Source organism: Hemitrygon akajei, chromosome 6 (assembly GCF_048418815.1).
Source record: "Hemitrygon akajei chromosome 6, sHemAka1.3, whole genome shotgun sequence".
NCBI lineage: Eukaryota > Metazoa > Chordata > Chondrichthyes > Myliobatiformes > Dasyatidae > Hemitrygon > Hemitrygon akajei.
Genome location: NC_133129.1, coordinates 155,388,411 through 155,410,375, shown reverse-complemented (window position 1 = coordinate 155,410,375; position 21,965 = coordinate 155,388,411). Strand labels below are relative to the sequence as shown.

General features: G+C 38.8%; 1 protein-coding gene across 2 annotated transcripts in view; it reads right to left on the bottom strand.

Moving 5' to 3' along the window:
- Positions 1–21,965, bottom strand: part of caprin1b (cell cycle associated protein 1b) — a 93,199-nt gene that overhangs the window by 33,971 nt on the left and 37,263 nt on the right. For both annotated transcript variants that reach the window (XM_073049631.1, XM_073049632.1), the window contains exons 2-7: positions 20,843–20,905; positions 18,428–18,514; positions 15,896–16,134; positions 6,465–6,547; positions 2,676–2,810; positions 1,277–1,329 (exon numbers count right to left, since the gene is read on the bottom strand). In XM_073049631.1, coding sequence (XP_072905732.1) covers positions 1,277–1,329; positions 2,676–2,810; positions 6,465–6,547; positions 15,896–16,134; positions 18,428–18,514; positions 20,843–20,905 — 660 coding nt within the window. The remainder of the gene's footprint in view (positions 1–1,276; positions 1,330–2,675; positions 2,811–6,464; positions 6,548–15,895; positions 16,135–18,427; positions 18,515–20,842; positions 20,906–21,965) is intronic.

Below are 21,965 nucleotides of genomic sequence, written 5' to 3'. Positions count from 1 at the left end.
GAGCACTCGAAGTGCCTTGGACTAGGAAATGGGATCAATAGACAGATACCCAATAACTAGTAGATGCAGTGGGCCAGGTGTGGTTTTCATAATGTCTGACTTTACGAATTTCTTTCAAAACAGCTACAGGAAATAAAAACTTCAGAATGTGGAATATACGAAAAACCCAGCCAACTCAATTTCAATGAAACCAACTAAGTTATTGTAGAAGGATCCTCGTTTGAGTCAGTATGGGTGGAACTTTCTTCTAGCTGACTTGAGACTCCCACGTCTTCTGGAAAACTCTGGCTGAGATTTCATGCGAGTTCCCCTCCCCCCAACAGTGACTTTTTCTTTGCTGCTCTCCCAGAAAGTGGCAACTGGTGAAGCACCAGGGCAAAAGTTGCTGTATGCATAGTCTCTCTCATCTCAACCGCTGAAGCTTGCAATTCCTCCAGAGTTTTCATAAGTCTCCTGGTGACCTCCCTCACTAGCTCCCTTTTCACACAGTCACTCAGTTTTGAGAACAGGCAGATTTACAGCTGTGCTATATACTTTCCATGTCTTGACGATCAACTTAACTGTACTTGAAGGGATATTTATTGGATCCAACTCCTCATAAGTGCTCTTCAATAATCTTTGCACAGAATTGTTTGGATAGTTCTTTGAGCAAACACGAGGAAATCTGCAGATGCTGGAAATTCAAACAACAACACACACAAAATGCTGGTAGAACACAGCAGGATAGGTAGCATCTATAGGGAGAAGCGCTGTCGACGTTTCGGGCCGAGACCCTTCGTCAGGACTAACCAAAAGGAAAGACAGTAAGAGATTTGAAAGTAGTGGGGGGAGGGGGGACGAAGGGTCTCGGCCCGAAACGTCGACAGCGCTTCTCCCTATAGATGCTGCCTAGCCTGATGTGTTCTACCAGTATTTTGTGTGTGTTGTTGGATAGTTCTTTTGTCTTCGTGGTGTAGTTTTTGGCAGGATACTCACTCACCAAGAATTGGACCTTTCATATACAAGTGTATTTTTACTACAATCAATTGAAACACCTTGACTGTACACAGCGATCTCCATTTTAACTAATCAAGTGACTTCTAAAACCAACTGGCTGTACCAGTTATGATTTGGGCGTGTTATATTAAGGGTGGGGAGTGAATACTTAGGCAATCAATTATTTTGTGTTTCACATTTGTAATTAATTTAGCATACTTTTTAGAGGTCCATTTTCACTTTGACACAAAAGTATCTTTTTCTGTTGATCAGTGTCAAAAAAAAACATAATACTCCTTACCTCTCTTGCCTCCACGTCAGTTTGCTCCACATATTCTTCCACTGCTTCAGGTTCTATAAAAGAAAGGTTAATTCTTTGTCTTTATGAATGAAAATATTAAATAAAATGCAGCAGCAATATTTTGCAATTCAGGACCATAAAAACCAAAATACTTGAGTGAAAACGGTAGGAAAGAAGAATTTCCTTGTCTCCTTCAAAACAGTATCATCTGATGGTGATCTCTGATCTAAGACAGCATCCATGACCTTATATTAACGTATCTGGCCTCTTGCACTCCTTTTGCCTCTACTGTACAAGATTATTTACCAAGGGATTTGAAACCATAAACCTAACTTAGATGCAGTGCAGCCAACAAATCCAAAGTTGACATTAAGCCATTGAAAAATATGTCTAAAGAGATCCACCTAGAATAACTCAAGTGTAAATGACACCCTTAACACTTAAACCATCCTTTTTTAAAAATCAAAATTATGAAGTAGTGCACAAAACACAATAAGCCAACAAGGAAACAATTGGATCTGCTCAATTATTCACATCTAATTAAAAACACAATTCTCAAATCAGTGCCAAATGCAACAACATGACTAGAGAAAAGAATACCACAAAACACAGCACCAACATTGACCAGAACAAATCACTAGCTGTCAGGGTGAACCTGAGTCAGCATAGTACTTTACGATCTTCCAAAATACATCTTGCTTTTACTGAAATAGCTAATGTGATAGCAGGATCACATTATTCTGATTTCAAATATTTAGATACAATGGGTCCTTCTACCATAGAAAAAGCAAATAGGCTAGCTTTCAGAGTTGGAAACCACATTAGAGAGTGCACAGGTAACAGAGACAGAAGTACCATCCAGGCTCAAAAGTTACAAAATACTTTTCATTGTCTGACATTGTACTTCATATGAATTTTTACGAGGCAGGTTTACATGTTAGCTTTAATCAACAGAAAGAGCATGCCTCTAAGTATGGAGTGTACAGTGGGCAAATGACATTAACTAGTATGTTAATGTCATTTATATGACATCAACGTATACGTTATATACGTCAATGTATATGTTCCTATAGAAGGCATCCATGTCATAAGGCAAATTACACAAATATTCAATTAAAATCCAGTATTACTTTAGTTATTTAAAAAGCCACGTACCCATACGCCTTATTAATTTTCTATGCAGAAGATACAAAATATTAAAAAATCAGGTTAGATCCGAACAAAATTATGAGGATTCAAGAGCTGGGGTGTAAGAAAGGGGAAGTGTAATAACAGACACTTGGTTAGTGACAACTGCAGCACTGAGTGTCTGTTACACAAAAAGCAATATATTTGAATTTAATATACATCTCTCAAATATTCTTTTACTGTAAAAGACCATACAGATTAGCCTTCTTACCTGGTTCTGGAGGCTGTTCCTCAACAGGCACTGGTGAAGGTTCCTCCTCTTCACATACACCATTCTGGTGATTATGAATACTGTCAAAATAGCCACTCTGTAGGAGTCTATTGACAATTGCCTTAAGGTTCTTGTCTAGAAATTAGAAATTAGTTCATCACTTAACTCTTCTGAAAGCAATTCACAATGCTCATTAAATTCAATTCACTCTTTAAATCCTTCAAAATATTGATCATCAAATTTTCTTTCTACCTTTCTACTCTGGATAATAACCTCAACTTTCATGTGTCATCCATTTAACTATCCTCTTCCTTGGCGTCATACCAGTGAATTTCATGTGAACCCTTTTAAAAATGTGCATATTTTCTCTAAAGCAAATGTCTAGATGTATAATCATATTGTCCTCCAAAATTTTATTGTAGGTTTAACAATACAGCTTTACTGCTGCCAGCTTCTACTGAAATATCTAAATACTGGAGTATCCATAATCTTCAGATGTGCTCTGTGACCTTTACAGTCCCAGAGCATCATGCAGAACATTACGAGTAAAGGCCTCCCCATCAATCAGCACATCCACACAAAACAGCATCCATCATCAAGGACCCCACATGCTCTCTTCTTGCTGTTGTCATCAGATAGGTGGTACAGGAGCCTCAGAACTCGCACCACCAGGTTCAGGAAAAGTTATTAACCATCAAGCCCATGATTCAAATGAGATAACTTTACTCCATTTCACTTAACCCATCAATGAAATGTTGCCAAAGCCTATGGACTCACTTTCAAGGACTTTTAATCTCATATTTGATTTGTATTGCTTTATTTATTATTATTTCTGCATTTGCACACTGGTTGAACATCCAGTTGGTGCAGTCCTTCAGTTACTTTGCTATGATTATTATTTTATTATGGATTAATTGGGTATCCCACAAGAAAGTGAATCAGGGTTGTACATTGTGACATATGCACTTCGCTAATAATTTTATTTTGAACTTAATAAAAATTTGTGAACATATTTCAGTAGCAGTTTCTGATGTGCAATACTTAAAAACTATACTATTTTGCTCAGTCTACTGTATTTTTGTTGTTTTTGAATTTCCTATCAAATGAAATTTCCATTCATCTAGCCAGTCAATGGCCATGAGCTATAATGTATAATAACCATTACATTAATATACATTTTTAATGCTACCTTCTACTAAATACAAATTGAAGGTTTGCATCAACTGTAGTTCTAAATTCAACCTCATTGAAATACAGCCAAATAAATTCCTCTACCACTATCTTCTACAAAACCCCATACAAAAAGTTCAGTCTTTCAGCATCATTGTTTCTATCCCTTACACAAATGATTACATTTTAATAACAAATACAAAAGTTCTTCACGATATCCTACATCATCTAAATGAAAAAAAAATCTCAACTTTTCCTCAACTAGCCACCACCAAAATAGTGTTTTGTTGAATTCAAAGGCACATCTTCCTGGAACATAAGAGCACAGAAACAAGCCTTTCCACTCAAATGGTCCATGCCAACCAAGATGACCCATCCAAATTAGCCCCATTTGCCAGCATTTGGCCATAACTTTCTAAACCTTTCCAATTAGTACCTGTACGATTGTCTTTTAAAAGTTATTGTACGTGTCTCAGCCAGCTGATTCCACACAGACACCGCCCTTTGTGTAACCAGTTGCTCAAGTTCCTCTTATCAAATACGGGTTTAAAAAAACGTATATTCTTGCTTGAATAGGAGAGCATAGAGTAATTCCATTTGTCTAAAGCAAATAAGCTTAATATGACAATTTCTTTGTTAATGTATCAGATCCAAGTATTTTACCCTAACCAGTTTTTGTTGTTAATTTAAACAGAGGCATATGATAATAAGTAGCATCTTCAGAAATTTTCATCAGTTTCCCCCCCTCACTGCACTGAAAGTACTTGTAACTGAGATAAAGACTAATGAATAGTGATCACAAAAAAAGATTTGTGAAATTTGTTTTGAGTACAAAACCTTTAACTTAAATACAAAGGCCCAAACAATGGTGTCATTGTACACCAGTCATTGAAGGTGGGCATGCAGGTACAGCAGGCGGTGAAAAAGGCAAATGGTATGTTGGCATTCATAGCAAAAGGATTTGAGTACAGGAGCAGGGAGGTTCTACTGCAGTTGTACAAGGCCTTGGTGAGACCGCACCTAGAATATTGTGTGCAGTTTTGGTCCCCTAATCTGAGGAAAGACATTCTTGCCATAGAGGGAGTACAAAGAAGGTTCACCAGATTGATTCCTGGGATGGCAGGGCTTTCATATGAAGAAAGACTGGATCGACTAGGCTTATACTCACTGGAATTTAGAAGATTGAGGGGGGATCTTATTGAAACATATAAAATTCTAAAGGGATTGGACAGGCTAGATGCAGGAAGATTGTTTCTGATGTTGGGGAAGTCCAGAGCGAGGGGTCACAGTTTAAGGATAAAGGGGAAGCCTTTTAGGACCGAGATGAGGAAAAACTTCTTCACACAGAGAGTGGTGAATCTGTGGAATTCTCTGACACAGGAAACAGTTGAGGCCGGTTCATCGGCTATATTTAAGAGGAAGTTAGATTTGGCCCTTGTGGCTAAAGGGATCGGGGGTATGGAGAGAAAGCAGGTACAGGGTTCTGAGTTGGATAATCAGCCATGATCATACTGAATGGCGGTGCAGGCTCAAAGGGCCGAATGGCCTACTCCTGCACCTATTTTCTATGTTTCTATATAAACCATCACTTGGCCTCCATTTATCGTAGATTGATCTTTCAGGCAGAGCAAACCATAATTTGAAATGAGACTTGTCAATTACAAAAATGCTACTTAGAACTTATTAAGCATGGTAACTACTTCAGCACACTTGAAAATCCTTTACCACATAATTACCTGCCATTGACCAAGTGGCATAAACATGCATTTTGATTTAATTTTTAAAAATTCCCTCAAGTACTTCATTTAAACAATTTCTGTCGAGTGTATTTATTCAAATTTCAGCATTAATAACAACATACACAACGTAGTTTAAGCAGCTGAATGATAAAAAGATAGTTTAGGAAGCATTAATAAAAGGGCTTCCAATAATCAAAAACTATGCTGAGGATAAAGTTAGCTTCTGATTTGAACTTCAATGGATTATTTTTTTTAAACAAAGGATAAGAATAAACCAGCACAAGCTTACGAAAACATACTGTAAACTTCCTTGTGAAATTTTTGAAGATGTATTTGACCAAACCTCAGACCATAAAGCAACAAATTTAACATAGCAAAAAAAATACTGAATCCTAAATTTACCCTGTTCAAAAAAATTCCCTAAAACTCACATATCTGAACCTTGCAACCAAACTTGTATAACAAACCACTGTACAAATTAGTATCAGATGATCTTAGGCTAAGCCCAAGCCACAGAATTGCTCAAAGGACTTCCAACAGAGCTAAACTCTACTCAAACACAACCCATCCTTAAAGACACTACCTTCACTAAAAGTACCCTGACTTCAAAACTATTTGCAAATATTTTGAGATAGCTTGATTTGTTTTGTGTCAAATAAACTCAAACTACCAATTATAATTATAATTACAATGTCACAAATTGAGACCCTCCCATTGCTACATTACTCTTTCTTTTGAGCTATGAAAATTGGCAAGTTCGTCATAACTTGAACCCTGCATGTGCCACGGATAAAGGATGAAAATAAAGAATACCCAGGAACAGAGCAAAATATACTTTCCAGTCTTTCTTATTTTGTCCTGCCAAAGATCAGATACTCACAAGTTGTGGCCCCAACTTTCTTGTCTTTGCCTTCCAGTAGATCCCATAAGTGTACTGATGCTTGTTCAAATTGTTCGCATAGTCTGTTAACCATAAAATAAAAAGGTTAAGCTCTGAGAACACATAACATCAAATGGTTATTTCTGGAACATTTATTAATTTTAAAATTGAGTACTAAAATTTAAATAATCAAAGCAAATTCTGACGTTTCATCTTGCAGAAAAGAAAAATGGTCAACTTCACCTTAAGTACTCATTCTCATCTCTCAAGTATAACCTACATTTTCATACACGTGAGATGAACACAATGTTGCACTGGTACGTGCACTGCAGGAAGTTTAGTGGGGGAAGAGGAAAGAGGTGAAGTAGCCTGTTTGGAGAAATAGGAATACATCTCCAGTGGAAAGAATTCCTAGTGTGAAATGCTTTCTGGTTACCCTAAGTTTCTGAAATGTAAACCTGTTAGCACAACACAACAGACTCAAAACAAGGAGTGCCACGCAGAGCAAACTGATTAAAAAATATATATATACACACACACACAAAAGGTACTGTATTAAAATCATCGAAGCAGGATTGTTTACATTGACCAGGAGAAACTCAGTAAAGTTCTCTTACAAAAGACATTATCAACTCTTTACAGCATAGCCAGGAAATATCAACCTATGCTGTCTGACCTGCTGCCCACCTATTAACAAATCACAGCTTCAACATGTCTAAGTTCTGATCATGCCATGGACTCTACACTATCAATTATAGGGAGTTCACATGATTAGCACTTGCACACTCTTCCATGAAAGTGGTTGCTTCAGTGATTTACTGATCCGACTACTGTCCAAGTGAAAATGAAGACAAGATTCATAATTACTAAGCAATTGGTTCATTATGCTCTGAATCCTCCCAAAAAGGTATTGAACTTTTTAAAAGCAGAATTATTCTGATTCCCTCCACTGTTGCTGCCAAGCCAAGTGCTTCTAGCATCTGTTTTCATCGAACAGTAAAAATAGAAACCCTGGAAAGCCGTTCAAGAGAATGTTAGCAAGAATATAGACTATAGCACAAAAAAACAAAATAGAATGCTGTGCATCTTCCCATTCATTTAATTTGAATAGAAATTTCACTGTTTCTTAGTATTTACTGGAAAGATGCTATGAATATTTAATTGCTACTGAAGTGAGTGGTATGAGGAAAAATGTTATCTCCATATTCATAAACTTTCCAAAGTTTCTAAAGTTTGTAGCATTCTACTCAACTTTTTATAAATGGTTAATTGACAATAGGTTCAGGTAAATATTTTGACATACTATCATTTGCTCATTCCATAATATAGATACTGTTTCTGTGCAAACATTTGAAATGTGAATACAGCTTTTTAAAGTGAACAGGCAATTACTTTAACTATCAATCAGACTCCACTTTTAAAGACTGGATTCTATTAAGGACGGCATCATCGGGTGCTACAGAAATTGGACTTCTATTCTTTGGAGTTTAGACGAGCGAGGAGTGCTCTTACTTAATCATGTAATAGCCTGAGGAAGTTTTCCCACATGTGGGCAAATCTCAAATGAGGTGACAGTTACAAGATTAGCTGACGGTCACGTACAATTGGAGTGGACGGGAAAGCAACACTTCAATGGATTTTGGGGGCTCATAGCACTGAAGGTATTTAAAAAATTCAGGACCTTCCCAGGTTACAAACCCATGATTTATGGAAATCCCTGTATTTCACTGAGTTTTTGAGACACCACCAGGCTGTGTGGGAATGTATTTACCAAAGGTTGCTTGAATCTTCTGGTTCACAATAGAGCACTTCCACATGCCTCTTTCCAACCCCCACCCCTTCCAGGTGCTGCAACAATTTTGGGCTGGGTCAAGCTGAATAGGGCTGGCAGCATTAAGCAGTCTCAATGACTGAGCCAGCAAGACTGGCTGGCCGCTGCTCTTCTGCTCACGCTTTCATCAAAACTACAACTTGCGTCCTCAGTATTATTTATTTACTTCTTGTTTGTATTTGCACTTTATCTTCTTTTGTACATTGGTTGTCAGTTATTATGTGTAGTTTTTCATTGATTCAATTGTATTTCTTTGTTCTATTATGAATGCCTGCAAGAAAATGAATCTCAGGGTAGTATTTGATGACATACATGTACTTTGACAATAAATTTACTTTGAACTTTGCAAACTAACTCTCCCACACAGTGCCTTTGTTCATTACCAAATTATGAACAATTCTCAGGAACAGCACCCCATCATAACCTGGGGACAGCCTGTAGAAACATTTTAAAAAACACAGAATTGAGACTTAAGAACTGGCACAACACCACAGTCATTTTGAATGATAGGGCAGTCTTGAAGTATTAGAGGAGCCAAGCTGATTCATTGACTAGTTACCTGTAAAGTTAATTCTCTTTTTGGGTTTCTCAACAATAGCTTTGCCCTACACTTTACACCTTTTATAATTCCCCTTAGTTATCTCTTTCTCTCCAACTGCCCCCATTTATCTACTGTGCAGGCATCTTTGTAATTAGCAGAATCAAGTCACGATCTCATGCCAGAGATATTCACTTTGTCTTATTAAATGAAATGAACATGGTAGCACTGCAATCCCCTCAATCTCCATCAGACAGATTTAGCCTTTGGATACTGATGAGAACGATGGTTTCTTGGCTAAGTGCTGCCAGTCAGAAGTGTTACAGCACAAACATCACAGCTGGACAAGAGGGGAGGAAGCCAAATGAAAACTGACTGAAGGACCAGGGTAAGCATAAAACCGGGAGAGCAGATAAAGGTGAAACAAATAGGGGTTTATTTACAAACTTAACAGAACTATTCTAGAGCCCAAACTTGAATCAGCTAAACAGAACTTGGTTACAACAACATAGAAAAATACTCCTCAAACCAAGAGACACCACTCATCTCCTGACTGCGGTTTATATTTGATGCTGGCCAGTCCATAGTAAATTGCAGGGGAGAGAAAACATTCCTCTCCTTAAAAAGATACAGCATAAAAATGAAGCAGCTCCAGAGAACACCCCTCTGGCTGTAGCAGAATGGCCCAAACCAATTATCCAGTCCCATCTACTTAGGCTGGTAAAATACAACAGCTCAGTCGTTTTACCAGATTATCAGGAGGATGGTCGGCTACAGGACACTTTAATATGCCCAGTTGATGATGCGGCTGATAACTGCAGCCGCCACACTGACCACCAGATTCATCAATGGTGGTGGGGGGGGGGGGGGGGGGGGAAACGTAGCCATTTGCGTCATTATAGTTCCAACTCCACAATGGTATGATGTCTCCTTGGTTTAAATTCAAGGATGCTACTGAAAGAAAGCCATACAACTTGAAGGGGGGAGTAACTAGCCAGAGGTTGTATCAGCAACAACAGCACAGCTAAGGCAGAAAGTCAGGGAGCTAGAGCATGTCAATCTTCAAAAGGTTGACATTTTAGAAAATAGCACAGGAGTAACGGCATAAATTGGTCATGAATGCGGCAAATTTCGGGGGAAGACAACAACACCTCTTGAAGACAGAAGGGCTACACCTCAATGGGAATGAATCCAATGTGCTCATTGGAAGACAGGCCTCTTAAATGTTATTACTGTTCCTGTCTGCATCACCTCCTCAGGCAATTCAATTCAGATACCAACTACTGTATAAAAATACCCTCAGTTCCCTTTTAAATCTCTCCTCCAACCTTAAACCTATGCCTTCTTAAGACACCCTACCACTGGAAACTCTGTCTATCTCAGCCTCTAATTCTATATACCTCTATCCCTCAATTTCTTTTGCACCAAGGAAAACAAACCAAGCCTATCCAATCTCTACTTTTAACTGAAACCCTCTAAACCATTCATAATAAACAATGGCTGAAAAAGATGCTGCATTGAGTGTTAAATATGGATCGGGAAATGTTTCAAATTGAAGCGCCCGATCTGTACTTAAGAATTTTGATAATAGATCTCTGGCCTAGACATTGCCTATGCAACTAAATTTTTGCAGCATTTTTTTAAATTTTCAGATTCCAGCACTGCAGTTTTGATTTGATTTACATGGGATTAAGCATTTCAGGATATCAAGTGTTTGGGAAAGACTAGAGAAGATTGAGAAGGGATATTGGTATTGATGAAAAAAAATACTGGAGAGAAGACAGCAAAGGTCAAACACAAAACCATAAACACAAACTTTGCAGAGGCTAGAAATCCAAGAGAACACACAAAATGCTGGAGGAACTCAGCAGGTCAACAGCATTCATGAAAATGAATAAATGGTCAACATTTCGGGCAGAGACCTTTCTTCAGGACTGGAAACGAAAGGGGAAGACACCAGAATAAGGAGGTAGGGAAAAGGAGGATAGCTAGAAGGTGATGGGTGGGAAACAAAGGCTGGAAATGGAGGAATCTGATAGAAGAGGAGAATGGGCCATAGGAGAAAGGGAAAGAAGAGGGGGATCAGGGGGAGGTGACAGGCAGATGAGAAGAGGTATGAGGCAGAAAGGGGAATAGGCAGAATCATTTTAGTTAGACGAAAGGAGTAGAAGTAGCATTATTTTGCTGGTGTATTCCATCAGTTACCAAAGTGTGGGAGAGCTCTGGCAACCAATTATGCAAGAAAAAGCAGAGTTAAAATTATAGGGCAATTATAATCTGGGATATTAGATATCCCAATGAAAAATGACTAAAATATGGTCAGCATGATCTCAAAGTTCAAAGTAAATTTTGTTACCAGAGTACATACCGTAGATTCCGGACTACAGAGCGCACCTGATTAAAAGCCGCTGGCTCTAATTTTAGAAATAAAATCAATTTTTTAATTGTAAACGCCGCATCGGATTTTAGGCCGCACCGGATTTTCGGCCGCAGGTGTCCCACGTTGTAATATGAGATATTTACACAGAAAGATATTACACGTGAGGATTTTTTTAACTTTTAATTAAATCCATATGGTAACAAAAACAAATACATATTGCAAATGCTTTTTTTCGAACCGTGCCCGTACGCGGCTACTTCTTTACTGAACAACATTCCAATATCTCCTAACGACTGGTAAAAAATATATATATTGCAGCCTACCAGGAAAAGTTATTGATCACCTTTAACTTAAAAGCAGCGTTCGCTCAGATCCAAAGCCGCTCGCGTAATGCGCTCCCTCCCTCCGTCCCGTTTCATCGCAAACCGGCATTTAAAAGCAGCGTTCGCTCAGATCCAAAGCCGCTCGCGTAATGCGCTCCCTCCCTCCGTCCCGTTTCATCGCAAACCGGCATTTAAAAGCAGCGTTCGCTCAGATCCAAAGCCGCTCGCGTAATGCGCTCCCTCCCTCCGTCCCGTTTCATCGCAAACCGGCATTTTCCCACAAGACACCGCGAAACCGGGTGTGACGTCATAGCATCCCGCGATGTAGTACAGAAAACAAATATAGTTAAAACTCTTCTAACTTTAACTAGAAAATGAATTACTAAGCGAAAATATTATAAACTAAGTAACTGCCATAAGGCAGCACAATGCTTCGAGTGTTTTCCATGTTGATGAGGGTGAGTACAAATGACTGATTTACAATAATTTAATTGTGAAAGTGCGCTTGATTTATCGTACAATTTCATTGGACCTCTGTGAACTACTCATCAATTTTATTGGTCTACTGTTATGAGGCAAAATGTTTACGAGGCGGCATGAAAAAAAACCATGCATTAGCCGCTCCGGATTATAGGCCGCAAAGTTCAAAGCTGTTCAAAATGTGGGAAAAAAGTAGCGGCTTAAAATCCGGAATCTACGGTATATGTCTCCACATACAACCGAGATTCATTTTCCTGCGAGCATACTCTGCCAATCTAGAGAACATTAACTATAACTAGATCAATGAAAGATCAACCAGACTGTAGAAGACAACAAACTGGGCAAACAGAAATATAAATAAATAGCAATAAATAACAAGAACATGAAATAACAACACGATGAGTCCTTAAAGTAAGATAATTAGTTATGAGAACATGTCAATGGATGGGCAAGGGAGTGTAGTTGCCCTCTTTGTTCAAGAACCTGTTGATTATGGGAGGGTAACCGTTCTTGAATCTGGTGTGAGTTCCGGGGCTCCCATACCTTCTACCTGATGGCAGCAGCAAGAAAAAAACAAGGTCTAGGTGGTGAGAATTTCTGATAATGGATGCTGATTTCCTACGACAGCATTTCATGTAGATGTGCTCAATGGCTGGGAAAGCTTTACCAGTGAGGCACTGAGCCAAATCCATTACCTTTTGTAGGTTTTTCCCATACCAGGCTGTGATGCATCCATTCAATACACTCTCCATAACATATCTATAGAAGTTTGTCAAAGTATTTGATGTCATGCTGAATCTCTGCAGACACCCAAGGAAGTAGAGGCACTGCTTCACCTTCTTCACTTATATGCTGGGTCCAGGATAGGCACTCTGAAATAGTAACCCCAGGAATATAAAGTTGCTAATTCTCCCCGCCTGAGCCTCCACTGAGGACTGACTGGCTCATGGACCTTTGGCTTCCCTCACCTGAAGTCTCATCTTACTTACACTGAGCGAGCAGTTGCTGTAATGACATCACTCAGCCAAGCTTTCAATCTCCCTCCTGTTTGCTGATTCTTCACCACCTTTGATAGGACCCACAACAATGGCATCATCAGCAAACTCTTATTGGAGCTGTGCTAATCCACAGTTATAGGTGTAAAGCAAGGAGAGCAGGGGGCTAAGCACACAGACGTGGTGCACCTGTGCTCAAGGAGATCATGGATATGTTTTTGCCAATTCAAACTGACTGGGGTCTACAGGTGAGGAAATCCAGGATCCAATTTCACAAGGAGGTACTGAGGCCAAGGTCATGGGAGCTTTTTGATTAGTTTGAAGGGATGATGATATTCAATGCTGAGCTGTAATCAATGAAGAGCCAATGAGATGGCATCTGCTGTGGACCTGTTGCTCCAGCAGGCAAACTGGAGTGGATCCAAGTCGCCTTTCAGGCAGTAGCCGATATGTTTCAAGTCAAGTCACATTTTATTGTCATTTCGAGCATAACTGCTGGTACAGTACACAGTAAAACCGAGACAACGTTTTTCAGGACCATGGTGCTACATGAAACAACACAAAAACTACACTGAACTACGTAAAACAACACAAAAAAGCTACACTAGACTACAGACCTACCCAGGACTGCATAAAGTGCACAAAACAGTGCAGGCATTACAACAAATAATAAACAAGACAATAGGCACAGTAGAGGGGAGTAAGTTGGTGTCAGTCCAGACTCTGGGTATTGAGGAGTCTGATGGCTTGGGGAAGAAACTGTTACAAAGTCTGGTCGTGAGAGCCCGAATGCTTCGGTGCCTTTTCCCAGATGGCGGGAGGGAGAAAAGCTTGTATGAGGGGTGCGTGGGGTCCTTCATAATGCTGCTTGCTTTGCGGACAGTAAAGACAGTAAATGTCTGTAATGGCGGGAAGAGAGACCCTAATGATCTTCTCAGCTGACCTCACTATCCACTGCAGGGTCTTGCAATCCGAGATGGTGCAATTTCCGAACCAGGCAGTGACGCAGCTGCTCAGGATGCTCTCAATACAACCTCTGTAGAATGTGGTGAGGATGGGGGGGGGGGGGGGGGGTGGGAGATGGACTTTCCTCAGCCTTCACAGAAAGCAGAGACGTTGCTGGGCTTTCTTTGCTATGGAGTTGGTGTTGAGGGACCAAGTAAGATTCTCCGCCAGATGAACACCAAGAAATTAGGTGCTCTTAACGATTTCTACCGAGCAGCCGTCAATGTTCAGCGGAGAGTGGTCGCTCTGTGCCCTCCTGAAGCCCCTCAAAACACTTCATCATCATAGATGCAACTGGGCAACAGTCATTAAGACAGGACACCATGCTCTTCTCGGGCACCAGTATAATTAAATCCTGCTTGAAGCAGTTGGGTACCACACTGCCAAAGTGAAATGTTAAAAGATAACAGTGAACAAAATGTAGTACTGTACACACTTTTGATCCAACAAAGAAAAAGGAACCGTTGGACAAGTTTCTGGGAACTAAGTGGGTCAAGTGCACCAGAGGTTCGATGACAATCCTTACAAAAGATTTAAGTAGCTAAAGAGAGGAAGCAAAACAAAGTCAAATTTATTAACTGAAAAGTTAACTACAATGGGGTGAAGAGAAAGCTGAAGAGATTTGAGCGTGGGCAAAGTAGACAGCGGAGACCATTCCTTCCAGTTGCAGGACTGGAGACTAAAATAAAGGCAAAAAAAGGGCCTCTAACAAGCACGTCAGTCTACATAGAAACAATTTAAAATTACAATGACAATTAGAGATACAGCATGGTAACAGTCTCTTCCAGCCCAATGAGCTTGTGCCACCCAATTACACCTATATCATCAATTAACCCATCAGGTCTTTAGGATTTGATAGGAAATCAGAGCACCTGGAGGAAAACCATGCAATTTTGGGCAGTACATACAAACTCCTTACAAGCAGCAGCAGAAATTGAACCCAGGTCGCTAGTCTACAGAATCTTAACTGCAGAACAAGAGATGAGTAGTCAGTGAACCTACAAAAATGCACAGAAGACTTGTATTTTTGCAGTTAGGAAAACAACTGCAATATTTACACTTGCCTTCCATCACGAGACCTCTCCTTGACAAATTCATCTAGTTTTTATCTTCCAGGCACTTCAAATTTTCTTTGCAAGTCATTAATTAGGCTTTAATAAGATTTAATTTTACTATTTGAAGATAGTTAAATGGAATAAGATCATATGAAAGCTTGAGAAAATCAGTTTAACTGTTCTTTCTTCCTTTCCAGTTTTATTCCCACATCCTTCAAGGTACCTTTTAAAATTAAAACTCAAACCTCTTTAGATTTACCAACCAGAGGAAATCTGCAGATGCTGGAAATTCAAGCAACACACAGAAAATGCTGGTAGAACGCAGCAGGCCAGGCAGCATCTATAGGGAGAAGCAATGTCGATGTTTTGGGCCGAGACCCTTCGTCATGACTCGGCCCGAAACATCGACAGTGCTTCTCCCTATAGATGCTGCCTGGCCTGCTGCATTCCACCAGCATTTTGTGGGTGTAGATTTACCAACCTTCTGAGTTCTGTAACCTGAAAAATAACTTATGTTCTGAAACACTGTGCTCTGCACACATTATTGGAGATGACCTGGTCCTCTACTTTAAAGGGCTTAAAACTCCCATCCCTACAAACCACTGATCTGAAGTTGTCAATTAAATTACACAGTATACAGCAAAATAAAGATTTATGCTAATTAAATATTACACTGTATAAGCTGAAGTCAAAAAATTATTTTCAATTAAATCAGATCAAACTATTTAGAAATCCACTTAAACATACAGGACAATGAATAACACAAGAAATTTCTTCATAGCGTAAGAGAAAATATTTTCACAAGATGTTAATAAATTTATTACCTTAAGCTCATGTCTCTCTCAGGTTGTACCAGCTTATAAAATTCATCCAACATTCCCAATTCTTCTTCAGTGAGCACAGTGGAACCATTCCAACCTTGTTTCAAGTCAGTGCGTGTATCATCATCACCCAATTTGTCCAAAAGATACTGTAGCTCAAGGACTGTTTTTAATCGTTTTTGCTCCACTTCTTCTCGCATCAATTGTTCCCGACGAGCTGCTTTTTTCAGTGATTTCTGGATCTACATAGAATTGTAAAAAAGACAGGATATTTTTATAAAAATAAACCAACTACGGCTTCAATACTCAAGGCAATAAAAGTGCTAATGAAACCGGGTTGGTTCTTAAGTGCACTCAACAGCCAAGCATCCCAACTCAGCTTATACAGTACTATCTTTTCTCAAGCAATTTGATTGAGTAATCAAAATTGGCCTCTGCTTTGATGCTCACATTGCACCAAAGAATAAAACTGCACAGACTAAATAGCATACGTTAATAACTGAGCTTGTCCAACAACCAAAGTGCAGAAGATCTAAGGTAATATACGGTAATATAAGTTCAGTCAAGGAATAAAAGCATAGACTGTTTTCTAAATGGGAAGCAATTTCAGAAATCAGTTGCAAAGGTCCTTGGGAGTCCTACTGCAGTATTCCCGAAAGGTTAACTCGCAGGTTGAGCCAGTAGTCAGGAAGGCAAATGCAATGTTTGCATTCATTTCGAAAGGACTAGAATATAAAGGCAAAGATATAATGCTGAGATTTTTGTAAGACATTGCTGAGACAGAAAATGGTCCAGAGGAGGTTCACAAGAATGATTCTGGGAATGAAAAGATTACGCATTTGATAGTCTGGGTCTATACTTGCTACAGTTAGAAGTGGGAGGGGGGGGGGGGGGTGGAAATCTCATTGAAACCTATTAAATATTGAAGGCCCCAAATAGAGTGGATGTGGAGAGAATGTTTCCAATAGTGGGGGAATCTTGGACCCTTTAGAGCAGGGATGAGGAAGAATTTCTTTAGCTCAAGGGTGGTGAACCTGTAGAATTTAATACTACAGATGACCGGAGGCAAATCACTGGGTATATTTAAAGCAAAGATCAATAGGTTCTTGTTTAGTAAGGACGTCAACAGTTAGGTGGAGCAGACTCAATGGCCCAAATAGCCCAATTCTGCTCCTCTGTCTTATGGTCAGTAGAAGATAGAAAAGGAAGTAAAATAATGGGAAGAGGGGCAGACAGAAGGGATCAAAGGTACAGTGAACAGATCCAGTCAAGGGTTCTGAAATATCCTCCCCAACTGTGGCTTCCCAACTACCACAACAGTGTATGGAGTTTCATCCGAGCAATTACAACAAGACGAAGGACTGGAAAAAATTAATTGTTACAGGAAGCAGAGTGAGAAAAATTTAAATTGAGACAGCGATTTCACTTTGCAATCTCACCATCAACATTGGTCACTAATCTATCAGAAGATGCAGATGGGAGAATTCTAGAAAGGTAAGAGAAATGAACTCCACTTATGCTATGCAGAATTCTGAACTTCTATCTCATTTCTAGTATTTTTTTCCATCTTGTTTGTTGAAGTTTTAGGTAGTCTACCAAAGATGTCAGAACAATTCTCAATTGTTCCTGGAAAGGTGTTTGTTAATCAGTTTCCTTCCAGAAACATCTGAGCAATTTTTGGGCCATGTTCTAAGGTCACTTACAGCAAAAGATGCATACCCAGAAGAAGAAGTCTTAATGTCAAGTTTTGTTAAACAATGCAAAATATAAAGTTCTTATTTAAGTTGTGCCGTATCATTGCAAGAACGCAATGCAAGAAATGTTGATCAGATAGAACGCAACATATCCCTTTTCTCCATAGGAACAACTATAGACAATTCAATGCAATGTTATTCCTACACAAGTATTCTATGGCTAAATAGAAATAGCAGATTAATGTTCATTAAGAGGATACTTTTCCAGAAGTTAGATGACAAGGGACTGAAATATTACCACTGAAGTATGCTTTGCATGGACAGCAATTTTCAGCACAAAATGAACCCAAATGAATAAACTGGAACAGAAGTGTTTACACCTATCCTTCCCCTCTTTACGTATACAATATTAGAAATGTCAGCCAGAGCAGATTTAAAAATAGACTTGAAGTAAAACACCAGTATCTCATTTAACATGCAGAATACAGTCTCAGGAAAGAGAACGGTAATGGAATCAGCACAGGAATGGGTCTTTATACCATTAGGTATTGAGAGATCCATTACTAACAGTGCTTCTGTACTTGGAAATCTGGTGCAAATCCATCCTTTACAAGACTACAGCAGAAACCTGGTGGGCAATTCAGCAATGGATTACCCATATGCCAGCAGTGAAGAAGCTACTTATTATAACCTTTACCCACCTGTGCATTTTACATATTTCAAAAAGCTGATTGCCCGCTTGTGACGAAATCTGTAAATTATGCTTCAGTTTCTATCCAATTAACAGCCTAGCTCATCACCACCCCCCCCCCTTCCCCCAAACAACTCTTGGGATACTTACATCTTGGCCTAATGTAATGAAGCTCCGCTGCAGTTCACGAGCAAACTCCAGATTATTTGCAACTTCCTGTAACTTTCCAACAGCTTCCTATAAGCAAAGACACATATTATAACATAAGCTTTAAAGGCCACCAACTCACCATAATCACCAATTCAGTTTTAAAGGTTACCATATTCTAACTGTAGACTTTGCAAATGATTAGGCAGTGAAAAATTCTCAGCAGTTAAGAGCAGAATTCTTTTATCAATTCAAGCTAATGTATAACAATAAATGTTTAATGCTGTCAGAATTTAAGCCAACTGAAGGGGTTTAATTTGAGATTTTAACATGCAAAAGTAGACTCTAAATCTCACTTTCATTCATTATCCATATCTGCAGATATATTCTTGGATAGATGGGAAAATAAAATGGATATCTCAATGTAACTACAAAATTTAAATTTGTTGGCATGGATTTTCAATTCAGCCTGGACAGAATGTTGACTTATTTAAAAAAAACTGCTTGCAAAGATCTAGCAATCAATGCTGGTTGTCACTGTGCAGTTCTAGGTGACAGTGGTATCCAACAACAGTAATGCCACACTGTCTCTACAGCCAATTGTAATAAAGATTAGTCATAGCAAAGCAGAAAGGAAAAAGCATAATCTTTAACATATTGCCAAGAGCAAAACAAAGATCAGAACACATAACTAGAAACAGGAGTCAAGCTTTAATTTATGAATAAAAAGCTTAATTTGAAATATTTATTCAAGATAATTAGAACCCACAAATACGGACTTAAGTCTGCCAGAAATGTCCTTAAACTTGAATTACGACTTTAGTACAGCCTTTGCAACAAAGTATAATACTATGAGTAAATTATAGTAAGCTAAGTTTATAAACACAAAATTCTCATTGGTTTCATTCCTCCAGATTGCACAGAAGAATACGAGGAGCAGGAGCATGAAATTACCTTCAGTACCTTTGGGAGTATGTGGACTCTCAATTAAAACTGTAAATCCAGGATCTGCTGTCAGTTTCAGTGAATGCTTTAAACTTTATCGCTAAACCTCAAAATGTTTTATGTTCTCTTCTTTTGGATAAGTATGATCTTGTTAAGTGTGAAGGACAAAGAGACCTAGGGTACTAATCCATAAATTACTGGAGGCTGGAGCACAAGTGGAGAGGGCCAGTAAGTAAACACATGGAATTCTTACCCCAATCAGCCTTGGTACAGAATACAAGACCTAGGACAATGTGTTACAACTTCATAACAATAGCTAAGACAAATAAGATCATACTTATTCAGAAGTGTAGGCCTCCGTTAGTCTTGATAGACCAAGTTTGAAAGTTTCCAAGGCGCAAGCCTGGGCAAGGTTTTCTTATATATGGAAGACCGGAAATTACCCAAGCTGCAAGTCTCTCCTCTCCATGCCACCAATGTTGTCCAAGGGAAGGGCATTAGGGCCCATACAACTTGGCACCGGTGTCGTCGCAGAGCAATATGTGGTTAAGTGCCTTGCTCAGGGACACACACGCAGCCTCAGCCAAGGCTCGAACTAGCGACCTTCAGATAACTAGACAAATGCCTTAATCACTTGGCCAACAAAAGAGAACATAAAACATTGAGGTTTAGCAATAAAGTTGAAAGTATTCACAGAAAATGACAGCAAATCCTGCATTTGCAGTTTTAATTGTGAGTCCATATACTCCAGAGCTTGCTGTACATAATTTCTTGCTCCTCCATTGTATATCTTATTTTATATTCTTTGTGCAATCTTGGAGAATCAAGTAGTTCTAGTTACCATATTATAAGGATGCAACTGTGGGGAAGATGTAGAAACAATTGTAGGATGTCGCCTGTATTGAAGTTTTTCAGTTTTAAGGAGAAATTGCACAGGCTGAGCTTGTTAATCGTTTTTGTTTAACCAACAAAAGGGTTAGAAAAACATTACAGTATTACAAATGTCTTTCAAAAACCATCCAACTTTATGCCAAAATATACATATGCAAATCTTCCAAAAACAGAATGAAAGGCAGTTTTTAAACAGTATAGAAAAGAATTGTCAAAGTACTCATGTGAGTTATGCAGGTTTCCTTATGCAGCATGTATATAATTTCTATACACTGTGTTGCTTAAGGAAACCTACATTTTTAAAAGCTTCAGAATTGCAATGAAGCATTAAAAAACAAACCTTTGTTAGGTACAGAGTAACTTGTGAATTACATTAAACTCAATCCACAGTATTAGCTTGTAAAAAAAATTTACTTGCACATACAAATGCAATTTGCATGACAAGGCACAGAACTCTGATCTTCTATCCTTCCTTGCATTTGGCCAGCTAATTACAGAATGGAGGGAGAGAGATGTTAACTCCCAAAAATGACACTGCTCTTGCACCTGCAATTTTTTTTTCTTAATCCTAAATTTACTTACCAGTTGGTCTTGGTTAAGTACTTCCCCTCTGTCAAGCCTTTCTTGGTAGTCGTCCAGTTTGCCCTTTAAAAAAAATTTCCAGATCAAAAATGTTGAAAATATTTCCGTGCAGCTAAAAGACTTCAAAATACAAAGACTAGAAAACACCCAATTATCTAGATTGTGCTATTTTGAATAATAACTTTATTGTCCCACATTACTTACTGTACATTCAGTTTCTGTTTTAATCCATTGAAAAAATGCAATTGTTAGTACAACTTGCACACAGAATGTAATCCTAGGATCTGAAGGACCGGAGTGGTGCAAAATAAGGAAATGAACTACATGTTTTGAAAACACCTTGCTGAACAAAGTTCCTACACATCCACACTTTTGCAAGTGGTAGATGAACAATCTCACTGACAAAAGCAAAAAAAGTTCAGAGGTGCAACAAGCTCAAAAGAGCATCTCTTGGTTATCACAGTGTAAAAGCCCAAACAAAAGCTGAGCTACAAATGGAGCTTTTCTTACAAAACTGTAGACACTGCCTTGAAAACAAGATCTGTTTCAGCACATTAACTGCAATGCTTAATCAATATTTCCTTATCCAATACAATGGGGGGGAGGGGGGGTGAAGAGAAAGCCCTAATACATAATGACAGGCCAACTCCTCCACAAAATTAATATTTCACTTTAAGGACAGTTAACTCATGGTTAATTAAAGTTTGTATTTGTACCATGCTAACAAACTAATGCAAATTTAGAATTAAAAGCAGCATATTAAGTAGTTAATCCGCACAAGTACGCAAAAAGCAACAATGACAAATTTTCTCTGTAACCTTCAGCTTGCTACTAAATTGTATTTTCTTAGCTTGTTTACTTACTTTACAATTTTAACTACTTTTTCACTATTTGATGAAATTGCATGTACAAACTGAGAAAAGCTAGATATGAAATACAAGTTCACCTTATCCTTGTTATATGCGTCTTCAGACAATGTGGATTCATAGTTATGCAAGGAACCTATTTCTACCAACTTCTCCTTATATGCGTCCAAAACTCAGTTGGGACGAGAAGCACCACTTTCCTGCCAATACAAGTCATGTGCGCACGTCTCACAGTTGGGATGAGAAGCACCGCTTTC